A 23731-nucleotide genomic window follows, 5' to 3' on the forward strand; every position below is an offset into this window, starting at 1 on the left:
TGTTATTTTTTTTTTCTCTCACCTTCAATATGCATAATTATCACTGCTCTTTATTGCTGCACACCTACATACAAATGATATGGCATTTTCATATATGATCACATCTGAGGTTACTGTCTATCACGTTATAAGGTTTTAGTGAAAAATAAATGAATTACTAATAATCAATAATGATGCTCGTAAATAAGTAAAAGTACCCAATATCATCATTGTAGAAATGTCATAAATTCGCTCCAGCATCATCACAGAGGTGTGAGAAAGTCAGCCACTGTCATCTTTAACTGAATTACAGGCTTTTCTTTTTTATTTGAGAGAACTACATGCAGCTGAGTAAGACAAGTCATTTGTATTTTTTCCACACAAGTATTGTTCAATGTTTTACAATTAAACACAATTGTGATCGGTCACCTGAAGAGCCACGGCAAAGGTATTGTGCCTAAAAGTAAAATACCACTGATATATTGTACATATTTGTATTTATCTACTATGTGTGCACTAATGGCAGAGCTTCAAAGTTTATTGTATTTTGCATAATTACAATAAAGGTTATCTGTCTGTTTGTCTGTCTGTGTGTCTTGTCTTTCTGTTTGTCTATCAAGAAAAAAAGTTTAAGCTACTGTACAATTATGCACGGTTTGAACATCTAATTAAATGTTTGTTTGTTCTTTGCCTGACACTAAAGGGAGCCCATGTAAAAATATTGAAACAAGTCACTTAAAATAAGATATAATATTGTCCTTTTTATATATATATATATATATATATATATACATGTACAACGAGGTTTAAAGTGGCCTCCACAAAAAAAAAAACACCTCTAAATTAAACAATAATCAATAACAAATGGCGCCATAAAGAACATTGAAGTCTTTCAATTATGCAATTATTATTCTGTTGTGAAACATGAAGGCCTTGTTAAGTAGTTTATTTTAGTTACGATGTTCTTTTTGAGAATGTTTCCCTTGAAAGGGACGGTTGTAACTACAGCGCGTTGTTGCCTTCGTAGACACCGTCGTGAATCAGCGTACGTGCGCACTACTTCCAACGAGCCAACGTAGCGGACGCGCTGCGATGAATCGGGGTTGTGCTTCAACCGTGAGAAAAAAAAAAACCCCAACAAGATGGCGACTCGTCAAGAAAGATAGGATGGCCTGAAGGGAGTGATGATGTCGGTCGGAAAAAAACATCGCGAACCACATAACCGTTACCAGTAGCGATTCGAGCCTAAAATGAAACGGATGCCTCGCGTCCACGGTTTGAGTGTTTTGCCAGCGTGGAGGACATACAGGGTGAACTGAAACGGCAAAGCGGCCAACTTTGCTTGTAGCCGTTAGCAGCGCTTAGCTCGCCAGCGGCACCAAAGCACAGCTGGCCCTCGTTAGCCAACCAACACCAACAAACAGCAGCCAACCAACCAACCAGCCAGCCAGCAGACACCGCGACGAGACGAAGGAGAGCGGCCAGCGGCCCCGTCACATCCCGGTACATCGAGGTGTCTACGGGTCAGTCATCTACCGCATACAGCGACGCTTACGTCGCACGTATGGGTTGGAACTGCCAAGCGACTCTGCTTTTGTTACATAACGTCCAACCGCTGCGTTGACTTAGCCGTTGGCGTAAGGGCACACGTTAGCCGGTGCCAAATGTTTGCTTCTTCTCACCTATGAGCACACGAATGCTAACCAAGATGGCAAAATCGGATCCGAGGCCTTGATGCTAACGTTAGCGCGGTTTGATTAAAACAGCCAAACTCAGTGAATGATCAAAGAGAATGTAAGATGTAAGACTAAAGTGACTTGTTAAACACAAGAGGGCATTTTTTTTATTACTTGTTTTAACTGGAGCGGATATTATTTGTCTTGTGGTTTCGGGAGCTAACCCAAGCAAATCTCTTGTCACCAACATTGCTATCAACTTGGTACAAGACAACGTCATTTCAGAGTGAGTGGTTTACATTATTGTCGGTTGAGCACTCGTTTTTGTGTCGATACGTTATTTCAAAGCCGCTGCCATCAAACAAAGTGCTCTTAAAGACAAAATGATGCCTCTGTGGCCTTGTTTTGAGTTAGTGGCCTACACGCCATTGTTTAGGTACAAGCTTAACGAACACGGATTGAAGGAACACTTGACTCTTAAAATCAAATTCAAGTCACCCCCATTGTGAGGATTTCAAAAAAATTGTAATTTTGGAAACAAGTGTCAACATTTCTCACTGCCAAAAATAATGTTATCTATGACAAGTAATGATAAACGTGGGTTGCCAGGAATCCTCCCAGTTTACACTTTTAATCGTGTTTATTGTCAAATAAGGTGTGTTCATGTTTTCTGGAGTTGGGGGGGGGGGGGGGTTCACCAGCCCCCCATGGAGGGTAAAACAAAGGATTCCTCTCTGGTCTTCTCATATTTAGGGTTTTCATTTGAGGTGCTTCCAATTCCAAAGTTGTGCTCTTCTGTAGATATGCAGCACAAACATATCTCTCATTCTGTCTTGTGCATGATCTGCTTATCAAAGTGAGCATTGATCTAGAGGTTATTATTAAGTGTATACTATACCTTTTATTTTTTGTGACCCTATGTTTTAGATTAAACTAACCTGTGGTTGAATACTTGTAAATTACACATTTTGAATGTAAAATGTACTTTTGGTACACTTTCTGTGTTCTTGTTTTTGAAACACTACGGAATTTTCCAGGAAAGTAACCTTTTTGAACATCTACTATCCATAGATTACTTTATAGCATAGCATGCCATAGAAAATAGAAAACACTAAAATGTCTTTTTGAGGAGAATGTCTACAATATTCCAGAGCAAAATGATTTGTTTTTTCAGGGCAATGGAAGGGGACGAGTTTGTAGCTCCTCCGGAGTGTCCAGTTTTTGAGCCGTCATGGGAGGAGTTCCAGGATCCTCTGGGCTACATTGCCAAAATACGTCCAATCGCAGAGAAGTCAGGAATTTGCAAAATTCGACCGCCCCAAGTATGTATTTGCTCATTTGTTGACTTCAAACACAAAATGCTTGCACTGTTTCAAATTTTTTCTCAATAGTTACTCCTTTCCATTTGCATGTATTAGGAGTGGTTAAAAAAACTTTGACTTATTGTAAATGAATGAATATTATAAATAGTTATACCTTAGGGCTGTTGCACACTGAGCGACGCAGCGGGACTGCACTCAACACTTTGGCTACATGCATTGGCTACATGCAGCGTCCTGCCACAAGATTTCACGAGTGGCCCATTCTCGGGGATTAAAAATATGAATCCTGTTTAAACAATGTGGCGGCGTTGAAAATTAAAGCCAATCAAAATGCACAGACATTTTTCAACAATACTTAAACCATATTTATAATTTCATATATATACCTGTAGATGAAATAGCGACGCTTGTACCCCGCCGGTTACATTCAAATGAACGGGACCAAGTTCCACCTTTCAATATGTTCCCCCAATCTTTGTTCTTATCCATGTCCTCTTTCTGTTGCAACCTGCGTCTTTCTTGACACCCCATGTTTTTATGGATTAAAAAAGTGAGAGAACGACATACTGTATGAGAAGACTCAGAACGCCATGTAGGCTCAGACTGTTAAAATGTAAGGAGTAGGCAATGCTTCGAATCCACTCTTCATTACCGATTCGATATCGATACCTTTGTGTTCAGTATCCGCCGATCCATACTTAATTGTCTTTGCACTAGTCCGCCCAATAATAATGAATATATTTCCACAAAAAAACTCAAATGCTTTTCAATGTTATATATTGTAAAGAAATATTCAAAGGCTACATGTTTTTTAGCTCTTCATAGTTTAAGAAAATAGATGATCACCAAATGTCACCTTTTATGTACAAAATGCCATTATAACAGGCATCATTTATGACCTTATTCTTTGCCTTGCCCGCCTCGGCAAACTCTGTTGCCGCTTCCCACACGGCCGTCCTTCCACGGAGCCTGCCGGCTCGAGGAAGCAGCGAGGCAGGCCCCGATCGGGCGACGGTGGACCTTTGCGAGAGAAAGAGCGGAGGTCCCCGCTTGGCCAGCGGTGAGACCAACTAGCCCCCGCTCTCTGTTGCGAAGGTCCCCCGACGGCGGCGAGGCAGCGAGCGCCATTGGAGACGTGAACGTGCGCGCGCGCCCTGAAGATAAGCCTCTGTGGGTCGGGACCATTTTGACAGATACCAGATCCATTTTTTTCCCAAATATCTGGGCCAATACCCGATCCACGTATCGGATCAGAGCATCCCTACTAAGGAGCCCTTGCGCTAAATCACCTAATGTGGTGGCGTGAGTGGCCAACTGTCATTTTTTTGCGATCCTAGTTTGATTTGGAAGCATCGCGCGGTGTACGGTGGTCTAAGGCATGAACCCAGGATTTTACCTCAGTGAAGCTATACAATGCAAGGTCTATGGAGAAGATTATTTGAAACTGTAAGCCCCATACCTGCTCTCAGCCATGTTTGCAAGACTGATTTGGTTATTAACCAATGATCAACAGAGTGGTACAGTTGTTGCCGCCTTTCATTTTCTGTTTGTTACAGTTCAAGCCCAGTTGTACTCTACAAGCTAATGTGTTCATTGTATGCACGTACACACACGACACACGCTTGCCTCGTTAAATCCCACTGACAGATACAGCTGTAGTTGAAGGGCCTCTTGTGTCGTAGCCAAGCTGTTGCACACCAGTTGTTGGGCTCTTATTGAATAAACGGTCCGACATTTAACCTATCTGTACAGTTTTAACATGAAACAACGATGCTGCTAGCAGATCTATTTGGACATGGCCATCAGAAAATGGTGCTTTCATCCAAGTGTGCATGTTAGCAAATACGCTACCCCTTAGAGAACCATAGCAATACATCCACAAAAACAGTACGTCCACAGAAGCAATTTACAGTGGTGACTTTATAAAGTGTTGTGTTTTTTACAATTAGGTATGGGTCGATATTAAATCCTGACAGCATGAATTAAAACATATATATATATATATATATATATATATATATATATATATATATATATATGTATGTCTGTCTGTCTGTCTGTCTGTCTGTCTGTCTGTCTGTCTGTCTGTCTGTCTGTCTGTCTGTCTACTGTCTACGCGTTACCAACAAGCAGCATTCAAAGTCCATTCCTATTTAAGTCCTGCGTGCTGTCAAATGACGTTGAGAGTGATCTCATGGGGAAAATTCGGCCTTCTGAGTACCCAGCCCTGTGAATTTGGACACGGAAAGTGTCCCATCTATGCACATTAATTGACTTATGCAGAAAGCCATCAGTGTGTTATCCTTCGCTCTTCCTCGCTCCTGTTTGTGTAACTGTTACCTCCCCTCTCTGCTCAGCCAAAGATGAGGGGAAAATAAGCCACTGGCCTCATCAACTTCAAAGAGGCGGTTCATTTAGCAATCTCTGCAAGTAGCCAGTCATATAAGTCCCCTCAAAAAGACACGAGCTCAGGAACGGTGATGGACAGTTTCAGCGGTTGTTGAAACCTTTACTTTTTAAAACCACGGTAAACTGTCAAACCAGTAATCAGCCTATGCCTTATTTGGTCGTTGCAATTGCTGAACAAGTCTTCAAAAAAGAGGCTTCAAGCTGTCTTTTTTTTTTTTTTTTTTTGCAGCATCAACAAGATGAAATTTACTGTTAATAAAACAGTCAATTAAGACAACCACATAGCTTAGCCTTTCAGTCTGCTAGCTTAATGCTTACACTAAATAACATCTGTGGTCAGTCATAATCCTTATCCTCTGCGTAGAACAGCTGGTATTCGTGCTGCACTGATAAATTGTTGAAGATTTTGAGCGATGATGTTGTCATGGAAGGATTTTACCCCTATTTCAAAGCACCACTGTCCCTGAATGCTCCAAAACTACAGTACTCGGCTCGTTAGTTTTTTGTAGTGCTACACTGGCAGATTTTTTTCCGTCCAATGCCAGTTTGTGTATGAAAGTTTAAGGGCCCATGTGCTTCCCATCCTCAGCGTCCAAATGTTCTGCTGCTTTGTTTTAAAACACGGCCATGTCCTCGTCCTCGCCACACTGAATTCACGCTTGTGTTATTTATGGGGACAAGCGGAGATAGCTGATAAGCGGAATGTTGAATGTGATGTTCTTGTCCTGAATAGGACTGGCAACCACCATTTTCAGTGGAGCTGGATACCTTCCGATTCACGCCACGTATCCAGAGGCTTAATGAACTGGAGGCAAGTCATTTGTATACAGACTCTTTCATGTTGTTTGTTGAATTAAGTGGTTGAAGGTGGTTTTCATGGATGTTGTTATTCATCTTGTTTTCCAGGCAGAGACGCGAGTGAAGCTTAATTATTTGGATCGTATTGCCCGGTTTTGGGAGATCCAGGCTTCCTCTTTGAAAATCCCGCACATTGAGAGACGCATCCTTGATCTTTTTGGTTTGTCAAAGGTGAACATGAATTTAATCCTAAGTGAAATTTAATATATATTGGTTTGAAAATTTGAATAGAATGTTTAAAAAAAAAAAATTAATTCATCAATTAATTGAAAAAAATACTTGACAGGTTCAGCTCCAAAACTGAAAAATGTGCAACTAATCCATTTGATCAGTATTAGAATAGATATCGGCCAATCTCACTCATGGATGATCAGAATCGGCAGCATGAAACCCTGTTCGGAACACCACTAACAACCTATTTGTGTTTATGGAGTATAACATTTTTAAAAATGGTTAACCATTCAACAACAATAATAAGGATAATGCTGTGAACATACTTTCTGTAATCATTCTTTCACTTTTTGCCTAACTACAGACTGAGAAGTACAAATTGCCTTCAAAAAATCCCAGCCATTCCACCCTTATTCGACCAGTTAAAATAGGACATCCTGTCACTGCAGATAGTATGTGTTGCTAATATTTGTTGAAGTGTTTTTGTTCATTTTATTAATATTTTCAATCTTAAAATATTTTATTGGTCCCCGTTTCTTTTGCTTGTTACGATCCCCAGTTGTGTTTTAGTGATTTGTGATCTTTATGTGATCGCACACAAAATGCCTCCCACTGGCCAGGAGGTGAATTGATGTAGAAGATCTGCTGAATCGATATTGAACTGGGGTGGAACAATTATGACGTATCGATTAAGCGATATATTGCCCATCGCTAGAAGTTATTTACTCTGGAAAGAATCAAATGCTCTCAAATACAGGAGTCCTGTCCTTCATACAATGTTAAATCTTAATTTTTATTCTAAATGCATTGCCGAGGTATTGGATGAGACTCTGTATTGGCAGATTCTTAAAATCTAGTAGTCAACTCTGTCCAAAATGATGAGGACATCCCCAATGCCTTGATGTTCCAGGTTGTGTCCGATGAAGGCGGTTTTGAAATGGTCTGTAAAGAACGACGCTGGGCCCGGGTGGCTCAGCGGCTCGGCTACCCTCCGGGTAAGAACATCGGTTCTCTTCTACGCTCGCACTATGAGAGGATCGTCCTCCCCTTTGAAATGTTCCAGTCCGGTGCCAGCTTGCCGGTATTGCTCAACGCTCATCTAGTTTTATTTCTTTTTTTTTTGTACTTAAGCTATGTGACAAAAATTGACTTTCAAGTTTTCTCTTATGGATTTCTCAGCATTGCAAGCCAAAGCACTACGATGGCGAGGATGTGGATAAGGAGTACAAGCCGCACTCGATCCCTCTGCGTCAGTCTTTTCAGCCTTCCAAAATGAGCAATTACGGCCGTCGAGCCAACCGCTGCCAGCCAGATGTAAGTCAAAACGCTTGGTCATAAATGAGCGGAAATATATGTTGAGGATTACGTTTCCATGCGTCTAAATTGGTTCATTATGAATGATTGTGTTAGGAGCAAGTCACTATCACAGAAGCATTTTTATTTGGAAGCAGTAGCACACTGCTAGTGTGAAACTGACTTCACGCACTATTTCCACTAACAGGCCCTCAGTCTGTCCTGAACGGCAACAGCTGATGTGCAACAGTCCTTAATCATCATCAGTTTAACTGTTTCTTTTGCATGGCATTGTTTTGTCAAGCTAACTTTTTGAGTTTCCAGGAATTTCGTCTGTATGAGTGTGTTTCCCCCCTCACTGAAACGCACATTGGTTATTGTATTCATGGATCTTGCTTAGAAGAAAAAAAGAAGGTACAATGCGTCTCAGAAAGGTTCCAGGACTGTGAGTATCACAAAAGATACTTCAAATCCAAGCTACAAGTTGTCCTCTTGAAAGTAGAAAGTAATCTTGGAGTCTAACACATCTTCCCAAACTTCCCTACCACTCCTGGAAGAAATCTTCCAGGATCCTCAGCATCCCCTCCATCACTGCCATCTCGGGGGGAATCACACTGAGCCAGGTCGGCTGTGCTGGCAGGTTGTTGCAGCATGGCGAACAAATGTCAGATACTCGGGACGTAACTTGTGAGCAGGCGTGTAGTTATGCTAAGCCGGCCACAAGTTGTCGCGCCCCAACTCTCATTTCTTGTCATGCTCGCAATCAAGTACCAGCTCACCCTAAGGAGAGAAACCTTTAGCTTTGAACGTTTGTGAGGCCAGTCTTGGAACTTTTTCTCACACCTCTTCTGCATCCTTTAATTAGACGTTACAATTACACAGCGGTGCCTTGCGATACTGTTGACCTGACTGATTTGCTTTGATATGTTGAGCTGAACCTTAGATACAAGCGCAAAATGGTGGCAGTGAACTAGGGGTGGGTGATATGGCCTAAAAATTGTCACAATATTTCAAAAAAATTTGCGGTGACAATATTTTTGAAGATATTGGTAATAATTACTGAACAATAGATTTGTGATTGGTGTTTTGGAATAATATAACTTTTATCGCAGCACAATATTTAAGCCACCTTTTTACCACAATTGAAATGTAAACAAAGTGCAAATTTAGCAACTGAAATGGAAATAAAAACAGGTCAGATAGTGTTTACCCTGCGAGGTCTAATTGTGACATAACTGCATAAGGCACATTTACTTGGCAAAAAAATGAAATTTTAATACGGTAGCGGCCAGTCTGTGGCGTCATGCTCTGTACATCGCAGGCAAGTGTATTGTTGAAAAATGTTTTCCCCTGCGATTGTTTAAGCAGTGGTTATTTTGCCGTAACTGCCAATGCTCCTGTGAGCGTTATTTTGCCGTGAATGTCTCTGATTGGTCAATAAGCGGAGTGAGAAAATACAGTGATTGCTTGTAGACATTACTAGCGGGTATGAATAATGCAAATGTGCATGTTTACGACTTTACGTCACTGCGCAACAGCAACGTGCACGCATTTAGAAAAGGAATTATTTGAACAAAAACAGTGGGGCACCGCATAAAGACAGATTATGTAATATAACATTACTCACAGGCATATATAAATATTCAATACAGAGGGAGGGGGGCCGGCTCGAGTTTTTTTTTTTCTTGTTCTTTTATTTTATTTTTTTAAGTTAGGCGTGTGGTCATTTTCACAAATTCCTATCTCAAGGCACCACTGTGTAAATATTGACAGAGCAAGAAATAAAATGTCATTGAGCTCTACGGGTGCCAAAATAATTCATCGACCAATGTGAGCCAGCAAACCAGCTTGTTTGCATCTTGGTGAATGATGTATCGCAGTGAGGGAATTCCTGCAACAACAACAAAAAAATCGTCTCTAATGAAACTTGTAGCAAGTTATCTCAGTCCATAGTCTGCCGTCGGGGCTCAGTTGGGGTGAGATGGTGGACCGCAAATACCGCAGCCGCCAATTGCTTCCATCTGCAAGCCATCCTGTTGCTGTCGGCTCACACAAAATGGAAGGAATGGGCTTTCAGATTCTTTTTTTTTTTGTCACCTACCTGCAGGTCTACATTGCATCACTTAGATGGCAGTCCTCCATCTTGCGCTGATGCTGCCGTGTTGCTGTTAACTGTTCTTTGCTCAATCCCATGTGTTTGTGTCTGGCCAGATGTGACCGTGCACCCTGGTCGCATCCCAGCTTGCTTTGCTGCCATCCTGCAATGCTACCTGTGCTTTAACCTGCCATTGTTACTGTCTGCTTATTACTTGGGCACGTTCCCTCCAACAACTATCATCAACAGTGACTTGTATCAAATTAACAGAGGAATCCGTTTTGATAACACTTTTAATCCAAGCCGATCTTGATTTATTGCCAGTGGGATTCATTCAGTTTCAGCATTGTTAATGTGTCTATATTTTATGACTACTAGCGCTGCAACTGATTAAAATCATTCTCGATTTTTCAATTAATCAGTTTTTTTTAATTTGATTTGTTTATTATATAAAATAAAAAATATAGATCCCTTCATTCAATAACAGTAAAAAAAATGGATCCCTTCCATCAAAAGGACATCGTTTTAAATTGGCAGTGTAGAAAACAAATTGATGATGATTTATTTATTGTTTTTTTCAGTAACATGTCAGAAAATTGGCAAAAAAGGCAGAGAGTAAAAGCAGATTTTTGCAAATGTCTTTTTCTTTGTGTTTGATTAAACACAAAGGGAGTCATTCTGCTTTCATGGAGCATTACAGAAATGTATCTGACAGTTTTACTCGAGGCTGAAATCAGATTTTGGATCATTTTAAGTTTAACAAGGTAATTAATCGATTAGTTGTCTAATCTATTGTTGCACTTTCCATGGTGCACATTGTTGGATAGTACAACAATTCCTTTAATATGAGCTAATGGATGATGAATGACGAGAGATGGACAAAAGTCTAATAAAAGGAATTTTTCACTACAGCAACTACTACTGTACATTAGCTCCTGCTCCTGCTTCCTGACTGCCCCACCTGTCCTCTTCTTCCTCCTGGCTTAGTTTATCGTTGCTGTTGTTGTGTCCCCTTGCAGGGTCCGGAGGATCCGAACCCCCATCCTCTCACCACTGGCTCTCAACTCATCTCAGCGGTACTGCTTCTTGAGCATATGAGCTCGCCCTCAGCCCCTTATGCTCTACTTGCGTCTTTTTCGCTTCCCACTGCACAATTTCTGGCATCTACATGCATTTATTATTGTTATGTTGTATAGGAACTAACCACTTCGACATTTTTATTAACACGCAATATAATTAACATTTCTCACTATTGGGTTGGGTAACTGCACTTAACGTGGCTCTTTCTGACAAGTTGGTGTGCACAGTGATATTTTAATACTGTAGTTAAATGAGATTTTAAAACGTCCTGATTTAGCTGCCCAAACTATGGTAGTGGCTTGTGGACTCACTGCAGTTTCCAGAACTTTAAACGGAAATCCATATGAGGGTATTTTTTTTTAATTTTATATATATATATATATATATATATATATATATATATATATATATGACTGGGTGGGTACTTTGGCCCTGTTTTCCTAATTTTGTCTTGTGGTTGCGCTTAGCTTGAGATGATCCTCGATACCTGGGTTGCGATACACTAATCTTTGTTGAGTTGTCTGACTACAGTGCCTTAAGCGCGTGTGTTCTGAGTGCACTTCTGCTGATGGAGGAACCTTACATTTGGTGTGCAAACGAGCTTCAAATGTGGTAGAGAACCCAAATCATGACCCGGGGCACAAATAAAACGTGCAAGTCAGGAAGCTACTGTATTTCATTCCTTCGAACCCAGCCCAATTGTCAAGTGATATTTTTACTCTCCAATGACTAATATGCAAACAATTTCTTGGGCCTTCACCAAAATGTCATTTGTTTGCCTGAAGTATACCACCACCCTTGTTTGCCGTTTTTGCAATGTCCTTCTAATGAACTGAAAAAAACCCCATAACCACTTACTTGTGCGCTTTGTGCTTAGTGGAGGTAAAAAAAAGAAAATAAGTTTAAACGGTCCTTAGGATTATAAAGAGAGTGACATTTCTGGCGCTAACTTACTAGCCAGAAAAGTGTCGCGTCACCTCTGGTTGGAAGGAACTGAAAGCTGCACATTAAACATTTGTAGAACAGATTGGGACGGGTTAAAACCGGAATGGTGTGCATGTGCAGTGTATTTGCACACAGCGTTATTTGTCATCTAGCTTGTTTAAAAATGGCTTATGTGTAATGGTTATTTTCTGCACATGGTGTTTTTGGGTCCATTTCCAAAGCTCTATTATTTAATATTGTTTGAGTCTCAATGCCTTTTAAATCATCCTATTGGTCAAATCACTTCTTTGACGATATAATGCTTGATTACTTAGACCAATAGTGTATCTGAAAAGTGTTCACTTAAACTTTTACAAATGTATTAAAAAGAAGTACAAAATTAAATGTAGTTGGATTATTCACAGCCTTTTCCATGAATCTAATTGAGGAGCTCAGGGGCATTGTGTTCCTAAACTTCCTACTGGTCATCCTTGAGATATTTTTACAGCTCAGTTGGAGTTACATGCAGTTGATTGGACACGATTTGGAAAGCCACACACCTTTCTAGATAATGTTGCACATTTGCTAGTTAGTGCATGTCAGAGCCCATACCAAAGAAACTGCCTGTCGACCTCCAAACGGGATTGCCCCAAGAACACATCTTGAGAAGTGCACAGAACAATTTCTGCTAGTTTGATGCTCCCAGTGAGCATAGTGGAATTAATGGCCTGAGGTTTTGACCCGCCAGGACTGGCTGACCATCAAAATTGAGTGGTGAAGAAGGGCTTTAGGCTATGTTAATTGCAGTGTCAACATAGCCTAAGACCCATCTTCCCAAAAATTTAATTGATTTCATTTTGGCATAAAAATGTGAGCAATTACTTCCCGGATGTGGATTTGTTCAACTTTTGCAAGTGTAAAAAAAAAAAAATAATTCATATGGCGACAAATGAGGTGGTAACGTTGGAGCATTTACATTGTGTTCTAGAAATGGAAGATGGTGTTTTCGTGAACAAATCTTGTGCAGTACAAGAGTGGTTTGACTGGATCACACCACCTACTTGTATACCCCAATGACATGGTTCCATGTCAGTGTTGAATGAGTTGAAAATGTTTGTGTATTATTAGTGTTCTATTCTGGTTTATGGTTGTAGCTTCTTCTTTGTATTTGTATTGGTGATGGGTTGTAACTTTCAAGCTTTCCTTAATGTCTAATCTAGCGAGAATAACCCCTTTTTGCACCGCCTGTGATCTTCTTGATTTTTGTCTGCATTAGGCCTCATTGCTTTGCTCTGTGTGTTTTGAAGAGTAGTGGAGAATCTGTCCATTCCTTCAAAAATGACCATCTACTTTTTACTTATTGGCAGCCTGAACCTACTGAGGAAGACATAGAGAAGAACCCAGAGTTGAAGAAGCTGCAGATCTACGGCGCCGGGCCCAAGATGATGGGGCTTGGACTCATGGCACGGGACCGAGGCATTAGGAAAAAGGGTAAGAGATAAATTGACCAAAATCTCGCATGCATTCCGATGACTATGTGGAATCATTTTCTTCCAGATGAACTGCCTCAAACTGTGACCATCAGGGACAGCACAGCACCTGCTCCAACTGTCACTTGTGTAAAAGAGGAGCCTCTGGTTCCACAGGACAGACAGAATGACGAGCACTCAGCCACTCCCCAAGTTCCCCCCGCCAGCATCACGGTCAAGATGGGGGTGAAAACGGAAGTCAAAACAGAGGTCAAGCCAGAAGTGAAGACTGAAGTAAAGAAAGAAGAATTGGAGGAGCATCTTCACAAAGAAAGTCATCCGCATCTGGCAGATGGTCCGTGCACCAAAATGAACATGAGACTACGACACAACCTCAGCAACATGCAGACTGTAAGTAATCAAAAAGATCCACCCAGATAAAATTCTACACTTGATTTGTAATGGATGTAGCTTTCAGAGAAGAAATGTGTGCCCGTGGATTAAATAGCGCATTGAACATGTATAGTATGGTAATACTGTAATAATATTTTTACCCACTAGTTCTAGATTAGAGCACTGTTTTGAGCAATATGCACATTTACCTCTTAACACTGAAATGTTTTGTCACAGTTGGATTCCTTTGTGTGTCGGATGTGTGGTCGCGGAGATGACGACGAGAAACTCTTGCTGTGTGATGGTTGTGATGACAACTACCATACGTACTGTCTGCTGCCCCCACTCACTGATCCTCCCAAAGGCAACTGGAAATGCCCAAAGTGTGTTGCAGAAGTAAGTCGTAGATAGATTAAAAAAGTGTGAAGAGGGTTCCAACCGATAAGACTCTTTCCTGATGGACGTGCTTCTTTGCAGGCGTGCAAGAAGCCTTCGGAGGCTTTTGGCTTTGAACAAGCAACTCGCGAGTACAGCCTGCAGAGTTTTGGCGAGATGGCTGACGCATTCAAAGCAGATTACTTCAACATGCCCGTCCATGTAAGAACACTCTCAAACCACTAGGAAGTGTGCGACATTGCTGCCTTAATGAGAGAGGTCAACTGTCTGTGTTTCCTTTGTAGATGGTTCCCACCGAGCTGGTGGAGAGGGAGTTCTGGAGGTTGGTTAGCAGCATCGAGGAGGATGTGACTGTAGAGTATGGAGCAGACATCCACTCGAAAGAGTTTGGCAGCGGCTTCCCAATGGACAACGGAAAGAGGATTCTGACAAAAGAAGAGGAGGTGCGCTTGCTGTTTGACATTTGCAACATGCTGCAATGCACTGTCTATGTAAAATTTAAGGCATTTGGAACATAAGAATCACATTTCTAGGAAATAAAAATGACTAATTTAGTTCAAATGCTTGGAGTTTTAGTTATGCCAGTTCTATTAAAAACAGAACAAAAAAAACACCTATAAAATATTTTTAGTTAGAATAGACTTGGAGGTTGAGGTCTGATTTCAAGTTAGACTAAATATTTTAGAATGTCCTGGAGGCCTTCCAATTTTCATAATAAAATTGACTCCTTTGTTTGGTTGTAGCTTTTATTGTCGTCATCTTTCGACTGTCTGAAATACAATGGTAGAAACCAATGAGTAACCCACACGCAATGAATACAAGTAGTGCCGTGTATGTGTAGGAACTCGGTGTGCATGCATTATTAGCAAGTTAAGTGCTTCAATATTAAGTGTTATTAGATATTGTACACTCTAAAAACAGTTATTATATACATAACTATGGATAAAAAATGGACCGATCCAATTTATCGGTCAATTTGACCCAACTTTCTGGCTTGTTTTATACAAAATGACCCAATTTTTTGACCCAAGTAAAAGATCTGACCAATATTTGAGTATTTACGCTGAAAGACCCATTTAGACCCAAGTAGAGGGTCAGTCCATTTTTGACCCATAGTTGGGTTATTTTTGACCCAACTGTTTTTAGAGTGTAGGTAGTTTACATGCATTGCTGTTATGTACAAAAGCACAATATTGTACTTTTTTCTTATTTTACTTTTTTAGTATGAGCTAAAAACATTTTTTAACAATATTGTGACCTTTTTTTTAATATCGCCAACCTCCCCACAATATCGTGATAATTATCGTATCGTGAGCATCATATTGTGATAATATCGTAGCCAGATCCACCCAACGATATCCATGTTTGGATATCGTTGCATCCCTAGTGTTTCATAACCTTGAACGTGTGCACTTGTCAGGACTACGCCCACAGTGGCTGGAACTTGAACGTGATGCCCGTGCTGGAGCAGTCTCTCCTGTGCCACATTAATGGCGACATCTCTGGCATGAAGGTGCCCTGGCTTTACGTTGGCATGGTATTCTCCGCTTTCTGCTGGCACATTGAGGATCATTGGAGCTACTCCATCAACTACCTGCACTGGTACAGAAAGCACCGTGTTTATTAATAGAGTTGTGGCGCTTGCATTCTAACACAATGGATTATCTTCAGGGGCGAGCCCAAAACCTGGTATGGAGTTCCCTCAGTAGCTGCCGAGCGACTCGAAGAGGTGATGAAGAAATTGACTCCCGAGTTGTTTGAGTTCCAGCCTGATCTCTTGCACCAATTGGTCACAATCATGAACCCGAACATCCTCATGGCTCACGGTGTACCGGTCAGTATCTTCATGCGCATGTTCTGTTGGCTCAAAGTGACCATTTATGTGACTTAATACCGTTTTTTTAATTATTATTTTTATTTTTTTTATTAACAGGTTGTAAGGACCAACCAGTGTGCCGGTGAGTTTGTCATCACCTTCCCCAGAGCCTACCATAGTGGTTTCAACCAGGGATATAATTTTGCAGAAGCAGTCAACTTCTGTACAGCAGACTGGGTAAATGTCCTGATGTTGTTCTACACAATTGAGACGTGACAATCAAGATGACATCGCCATTTTGTTGTCTCCTTATTAGCTGCCTGCCGGTCGTTCCTGCATTGAGCATTATCGACGTCTGCGGCGGTATTGCGTCTTCTCTCACGAAGAGCTCACTTGTAAAATGGCAGCCAGTCCAGAGAAACTCGACCTTAATCTTGCTGCAGCGACACACCGGGAAATGTTTATTATTGTTCAGGAGGAGCGAAAGCTGCGCAAGGCTCTGATGGAAAGGGTAAATTTTAGCAAACATTTTGATTTGTGTCTTTTTTTTTGTAATGCTTTTTGCAAAGCAATATAAAGACCAACTCTAAAAATGTACTCTGCATGCAGGGCATCACCGAAGCGGAGCGCGAGGCGTTTGAACTGTTGCCTGATGATGAGCGACAGTGTGACAAATGCAAGACAACGTGTTTCCTTTCAGCACTCGCTTGTTCGAACTGCCCCGAGCGTCTTGTGTGTCTCTATCACACTCAGGATCTGTGCAACTGCCCCACTGACAAACTCTTCCTCAAGTATGGAACCTTCACTCAAATCTGTTATCATATCCACTGGCAAAAATACTTGCTGAATTACCATTTTGCGGCACCTCCTTGCAGGTACCGATATACCCTGGATGAGTTGTTGGCTATGTTACACCGCTTAAAGGTTCGCTCGGAGTCCTTTGACTCGTGGGCCAACAGAGTCAAAGAGGCGCTTGAGCAAGAGGACGGAAACAAAATAGGTAGGAAAGCACCACTCACTTTGTTGACATTGTTTTGATAATTTACACAGGAACAATCCAGCCAATTGTGTGGTGTTCGATTAAATCCCAGGAATTGATTATTTGGAGACACTCAAGACCGAAGCAGCAGAAAAGAAGTTCCCCGACAATGAACTTCTACGTAAACTCAACACTGTTCTCAAAGACATAGAGCACTGCCAACAGAAGAGCACGGAACTTCTCGCTCATGCCAAGACCAGGTGAGATGGTGGAAGCATATCATGCACAGTGATTAGCCCTATGAGAACATTTACTAATTGCTGTGTTTTAGTGATGAAAAAATGACATGGGCAGAACTGAAGACGTTGATAGAGACCATGCAAAACCTGCCCTGTGTGATGGGTCAACTGGAGGAGGTGCAGGTAATTACCACATGTTCATAGAATTGCAGTACAACTTTCTGAGATTAAATATATTGCTTTCCGCATCAAGGCGGTTCTGCAAGTGGTGAGTGATTACCAGAGCCGAGCTCAGGAACTGATCAACGAGCGCGACTGGAGGAGGAACTCCGCACCAGCGGAGCTCTTGCAGACGTTGCTGGAGCAGGGAGCTCAACTTCCTGTCGTAGTGCCAGAGTGTAGTCTGCTTCGGGGCCTTCAGGAGTTGGGGCGCTGGCTGGCAGAGGTCAGGCGCACCTTGGGCACGGAGGAGGGCGAGAGGCCGGAGGTCACCTTGGCAGTGTTGAGGAATCTGATGGAGGCGGGCGGCAGCGTGCCTCAGAGTGCGTCGGTGGATACGGCCATGGCAGAACTGCAAGAGCTGCTCACGATTGCCGAGCGTTGGGAGGAGAAAGCGCAGATCTGTCTTGAGCAGAGGTACGGACAGCACGTCACAACCAGTTCACCCTGTTCTCAGCTTGACAATTGTCTTCCCCAGGCAAAAGCACCCGCTCTCAACACTGGAGGCGATTGTGAACGAGGCTCAGCTCATTCCTGTCAAGTTGCCCAACATTCAAGCTTTGCAGGGCTGTCTAAGCCGCGCACGTGCTTGGGTAACAGACCTGCTGGAAATCCAGGTAACATCGCACCTTTTTCTCTTCAAGCGCTGGATGCAGCGAACTTGTGTCAAAATTCTGTGGCGTGCTGGCAACTTGTCACAGAATGGGGAGCATTACCCGTGCCTGGATGACCTGGAGGGCCTGGTGGCCATTGGGAGGGACTTGCCCGTCTTCATGGAGGAGCTGCGACAGCTGGAGTTACAGGTGGCCAGCGCTCACTCCTGGAGGGACAAGGCCACCAAGACCTTCTTGAAGAAGAGCAGTCAGCACAGCCTGCTCGAGGTGCCCTACTACCGCTACTAACGAATCCCGAGCGACGCAGCCGAACCTGATTGCGACCATTCAAAATTTCAATCGGCATCACGGTGTTGCAAATTTAACTCATTCACTGCCAGCCTGGTAAAAAATTATCTTTGACGCTTATAGCAGTCTTTGGCAGTGAATGTGTTATCTAATCAACAATGCACTCGAGCTTTCTTCACACACACACACACACACACACACACACACACACACACACACACACACACACACACACACACACACACACACACGTGTTTCCTTATTTTATGCTGGGGTTGCATTCCAAAAAAATACCCGTGATAAGTGAAATCTGCTAAGTAGTCAGCTTTCTTTTTTACATTTATTATAAATATTTTAAATATTATAAATTTTATTAAGATTCCTCACCATACACTTTTCTCATAGAGGCATTTACATGTTCTCACATTCTCTCTTGTTTAGACAGTCCCAATGTTCAAACCTTCATTAATAATAATTATAAAAAAAAAAAAAATTGTGGCACACTACTGGAGAAAAGAAAAAAAAACATGCAAAATTGCACTTAAAAAAAATGTGAATCTGCGAAAAGTGAACCATGTTATAGCGAGGGAGCACTGTATACCTGTGAATTAAATAATGTGTGCAACCTCTACTGTTGCCGCAATGCATGTGATGTACAAAGCGTGTCGGGTCATCAGTGAACGGGGACGGCATACTCTCTAAATATCTACACTAGCTTCATAGAACCTTCCATCAGTCACTGAAAACGTATGTTGTGCATTTTTTGTGCGCCTTCTGAAAGACCACAAGATGGCACCAAAGCCCTTGCCAAATAGTAAAGTAGTACAGTAATTGGTTGAAGTTTGTGGAGGAGATTGTTTAGCCGGTTTTGTTATGGAAAGTATTCATCACATGCTCGTAAATTATCTGTAAACAATTTAATTTTAATGCTAAGTTGTAAGATGGTTTTAAAATTATATTGACTTTGTAGTGTGTGGTACATTTCCATTTTAAACTACCAATATGAGTAATAGAGATCCTGACTTTTTCTGAACACGCCCCCCTGTGGCAGGAAATTGTCACAGCGTTAATGGGCCACAATAGCGTGGATTTTGAAAAACTAGCGTTTATCCGTCAACTTTGCGCTCAAGATCATTGACAGTCACTTTGATGAAAAGGACATGATATACATGCGCGAGGTGGACATGTTGGATTGCCGCTGAAGTGTCAGGAGGTTTTTGTTTTGTTTTTTCAAGTTGGCGGCGCTGTGTTGCCGTTGAATGCTTTCAAATCTGATCATGCAAAGGCTTTACAAGTTTGTACAATCCAGATTTATTTCCCCTTTGTTTGCTCAAAATACCATCGAAGTTGGCAGTGTGACGCAAGTGTTGCAGTGTTATTTATGTACGTTAGCAACTTAGAAGCTGCTAAATCGGCCGCCGTCATTTATACCGTTAAAAGTCAGTTATTAAATTCAACTGTAATATCTATTAAACCGTAGCAACGCAAATGAGAACAAAACAGATTATTTCCCCCACATTTTGCGTGGTAACAGTTAGCATCTGCTGATTTAGCCACCATGTATAAAGTGCAACATTGGTTGGCATTGGTTCCTCTTTTGGTAGCCTGGAGCATGCTTGATCCCTTTTTTTTTTTTTTGGTGCCTCTTTTCGTTGTAGCAGCTGGTCCACAACAGCTGTCAATCATTGTTCAAGTGTGGCATTTGCCATTTACTCAAAATGGCAGATGCGTTTTCTTCTTTTCCTTTTGGCTTTTCCCTTCAGGGGTCGCCACAGCGAATCAGTTGCCTCCATCTAACCCTGTCCTCTGCATCATCGGCTCTCACACCAACTACCTTCATGTCCTCTTTTAACTACATCCATAAACCTCTTCTTTGGTCTTTCTCTCGACGTCCTGCCTGGCATTTGGAAACTCGGCATCCTTCTGTCAAAATACTCGCTATCTCTCCTCTGGACATGTCCAAACCATTTCAGTGTGGCCTATCATGCCAAAATGGTTGCACGGCCATTTTGGGACGCGTGACGTCAACGTCAGGATCTCTATTGTAAACATTATGGGGTTGCATCGATTATCCATGACGGGGCTCATTCTCTATCGCTCCACAAATAGCGGTCCTTACCTATGTAAGGCAACTGTTTTGAAGGAATTTTATAAAATAAGCTTTTTTTGCCCCGCAGGTGTTGTGTCCATGTGCTAAAAGGCGACATGACAAGACAGAAGACGTGGATTGTGATAGCAACACTCTGGGCCTCTCTGCTCAGGACCTTCGAGACCCGGCAGCTATCGTGAGTGCGCCGCACAAGGCGGATGGTGGCTTTGCGGGTCTGCAATGTGTGCGTCTGAACTGGTGTCGTTTCTTTAGGTGATGGCGTTCAAAGAAGGGGAACATCGAGAGAAGGAGGCACTACTGAGGTTACAGAAAGTCAACATGGGGAAGAGCGGACTTCATGAGGGGACGTCGGACGAGCTCATGGAAACGGACTCTGCAAACTGTGTCAAACAGAACGGGAACCACCCCGGCGCCGCCTCTGTTCAGACGGTGTGCGTGTGTGCCGGTCAGCCGCGCGTACCTCAGTTGCGATGCCACCTTTGCAAGGACTGGTTCCACGGCGGTTGCGTTCCCTTGCCCTCGCTGCTGCCCTCTTACGGACCGCCGGGCAACCTGCGCTGCTGGTGGGACTGGGACTCGCGCTTTCTGTGTCCGCGGTGCCAGCGCTCGCGCCGCCCCCGCCTGGAGACTATCCTGGCGTTACTGGTGGCCTTGCAGAGGCTGCCCGTGCGCCTGCCCGAGGGCGAGGCGCTGCAGTGTCTGACGGAGCGAGCCATCACCTGGCAGGGGCGCGCCAAGGCGGCGCTGGAGACCCCCGAGATGCAGCGGGCCCTTCAGACGCTGCAAGAACTCAAAGAGACCCTCGGTCCTGGCGAGGAGGAGGAAAATGCGCAGAAAGAGACGCACCCCAGCTCGGTCATTGTTTTGTCCGACTCAGAGGGAGGTGAAGGAGAGGACGGAATCATCGATCTGACGGAAGATTCCCCGAAAAAGAAATCCAAGGAGTCCAATGGCATTGAGGTACACCCTAAAACGGGGGTTCATGGGGAACATTTTCCCAAGCAACAATTCGTAAGCCAAATGCCTCTTACATGAGAGATTTGTTTGACAACAACCACCAAAACTCTACGAATGGTTGCAAATGGGCAATGAAATATTTGTTTTTAGTCCATTTGTGTGATGAGTTGCTTGTTTTCCCGCAGGCCGCTCGCGAGAACGGCGTCGGCAAGAACTCCAGCGCCACTGGTAAGTCCGCGTGTTGGACCGCCCGCCGTTGCCCTCGGCGACCAATGGTGAATTTGTCGCGTTTGCTCTGCGCGTTCAGGTGTGGGCGCTCTGCTGCCGCTGCTGCCCAAGCTCAAAGGTCAAGTGGTGCCACTTTCGTCGGACACGAGGGAGCGACTGGAGGAGCTGCAGCTGGAAGGAGATCTGCTGGAAGTTTCTCTGGACCAGATGCAAGTCATCGGCAGAGTCCTGCAGGCGGCCTCCGATCCGCCCGTGGCGACACTATGCACGCTCGTTAAGGTCAGCTTAGACGACATCGTGTTTGTTCATGGACTCTTGTACTGTTGCCCATTTAAGTGCCCAAAGCGAGTAATGATGAGAATCCAAATCTGGTGCCATACGTGTGCCACCCGTAGACACAACTTGAAGAGCAGCGGCGAAGCAGCCGAGGCCGCACGAAGGACTCCAAGAGGAAGCGAAAGAGCCACCGAGGAGGCGGTGACAGTACAGACGGGGTCGCAGCGGCGGCGCCGGACGTGTCCGACTCCAAGAAAGCGTGCCCCTCCCCTTGCCTGCCTGCCCACGCTCAAACGGAGGTACGACTGCATGCCTGCCATTACCTTCCACTTTCAGTGGAACCTCACTTCACAAACTTTTAGTTCCGTTCAGACACTTGAAGTGATGCAGAGAATGTCCAAGATGACTTCCCTCACTTGGACACGCCTCTTTAAAGCGACACTAACCCCATATGTGGCAACGCTAATCAAAACACAGTATGGGATTAATATTGCGTTAGTGGAATAAGACTTCGTTTTTCTCCATTCATCTCAGTGTGCCGCCATGTTGGGCAATATCGCCCTCTACAGAGTAGTATTAACATTACAATGACGATGCCATGCGTTGCTTCGCTCTCGAGCAAGGCGTCATGTGGCTGAACCCCTTCTAGCCATCTGTTAAAATCATGTTTGCTCGAATAAAAAATATAGTGTTGAGTTTTTGTTTTTAATCTATAGTAATATTTGGACTGTTCATATCTAATATCGATAGAAACATATCCGTCAGCTGGGATGTAGATGGCAAAAATTGGGTAGTTTGTGAATCCAAACAATAATTTGGGCTGATTTTGTCCCAGTTGTTCCCGCCAGCCAATGACAACAATCAGACGACTATCTCATGTCTTCTTAGACAGTCCTGCAAGATAATTGTGTGGTCTGAGGTGTATTAATTAGGAATGCATTTGTCCCTATCATGGGCTCCAAAACGGGTTAGGACCAACAATTTGAAATATTGTGCATGTAGGGAAAGCTGACTTTTTTCGTCTTTTTTTTTTTTGGCAGATTCTGTGAGGGTGGGCGTTGGCTCTGCCAAAGAAATTGAGGGAGCAGACTCTGAGAAAAGAAAGATTCGGAGCCGGACACCCCCCCACCACCTCATCTCTTAATCTTGTACACTCCCCCCCCCACACGAATCCGAATTCCTGCCCTCCCACAAGCTCCGCCTTCCAGAGCCGTCGGATCATGTGGGACCTCCTGTGATAGAAGTGTGTGTGGTCTATCTAGAATTGTCTCCCAGGTAAGATGGTATGCTTCGTTACCCCCTCCCCCAAGCGTATTAAATGGAAGCCCCTCCCCCGTTCTCCAGTTCCTCGGATAAGCTATTTGGGTTTGTTTGGTTACACCGAGGCCACCAAGCGACTCGGACGTGCGACGCAACCTTGAAGACTTTTTATTTTTGTAGTCGTACTGAAGCCGGTGTTGGTGTTGACAACATTGGCAAGGAACTGTCGACGTCGTTTTGGGAAGCGTTTAAAACAGGCATTCATGTTTTTGGTGCTACTTTCCCAAAATGGACGCCGTGTGACCCCGGAGTCGTGCTGATGTCGGTCAGTCATCCTCTTAAGTTCCACTTCACTCATCTGCAAAATAAGGTAACTTTATTGTAACTCACTTTATTTCCCCGTTTCAAACGATATTCTTCTCGTTATTATTATTGTTATTATTGCAGAGACACTGTTATCAGTTGTGTATAAACTTTTTATTTGAATGTTGCCTTTGTTTCTTTTCACTCTTGTTTCGAAAAATAAAGGTTTAGAATTGTTTAGGAAACGCTGAGTCGCTCGTTCTTTGGCCACTTTTGCACGGTCGAATATTCAAACACAGAGAAAAGCACCAAAACTTAATGAACATGGAATTTATTTAGAAAAAACGCACAAAGTAGACGGCACAACATTGAGCAAA

At 43.0% G+C, this 23731-nt stretch overlaps 1 protein-coding gene across 4 annotated transcripts; it reads left to right on the forward strand.

The window, feature by feature from the left end:
• The first annotated feature begins 1026 nt into the window (after window positions 1-1026).
• Window positions 1027-23599, forward strand: kdm5c (lysine demethylase 5C). Of its 4 annotated transcripts, none has more exons than XM_086067767.1 (29): window positions 1027-1502; window positions 2830-2977; window positions 6120-6201; window positions 6297-6415; window positions 7326-7496; window positions 7595-7729; window positions 10823-10879; window positions 13175-13298; window positions 13365-13687; window positions 13907-14065; window positions 14147-14266; window positions 14350-14508; window positions 15486-15667; window positions 15737-15899; window positions 15999-16118; window positions 16198-16392; window positions 16491-16672; window positions 16757-16881; window positions 16973-17120; window positions 17192-17282; window positions 17353-17735; window positions 17797-17935; window positions 18020-18199; window positions 20398-20505; window positions 20583-21290; window positions 21473-21515; window positions 21595-21794; window positions 21911-22090; window positions 22832-23599. In XM_086067767.1, the coding sequence occupies exons 2-29, from the start codon at window positions 2834-2836 to the stop codon at window positions 22838-22840; spliced, it is 4749 nt and encodes a 1582-aa protein (XP_085923893.1). In that variant the 5' UTR covers window positions 1027-1502; window positions 2830-2833; the 3' UTR covers window positions 22841-23599. The 4 variants fall into 4 exon arrangements, with proteins under 4 accessions (XP_085923893.1, XP_085923895.1, XP_085923896.1 ...); XM_086067769.1 differs by having other exon boundaries at window positions 1027-1482; XM_086067768.1 differs by lacking the exon at window positions 1027-1502 and adding an exon at window positions 1631-1941.
• Window positions 23600-23731: the final 132 nt, after the last annotated feature.

Source organism: Leptonotus elevatus, chromosome 2, assembly GCF_054856555.1.
Source record: "Leptonotus elevatus isolate MCC_2025b chromosome 2, RoL_Lele_1.0, whole genome shotgun sequence".
NCBI lineage: Eukaryota > Metazoa > Chordata > Actinopteri > Syngnathiformes > Syngnathidae > Leptonotus > Leptonotus elevatus.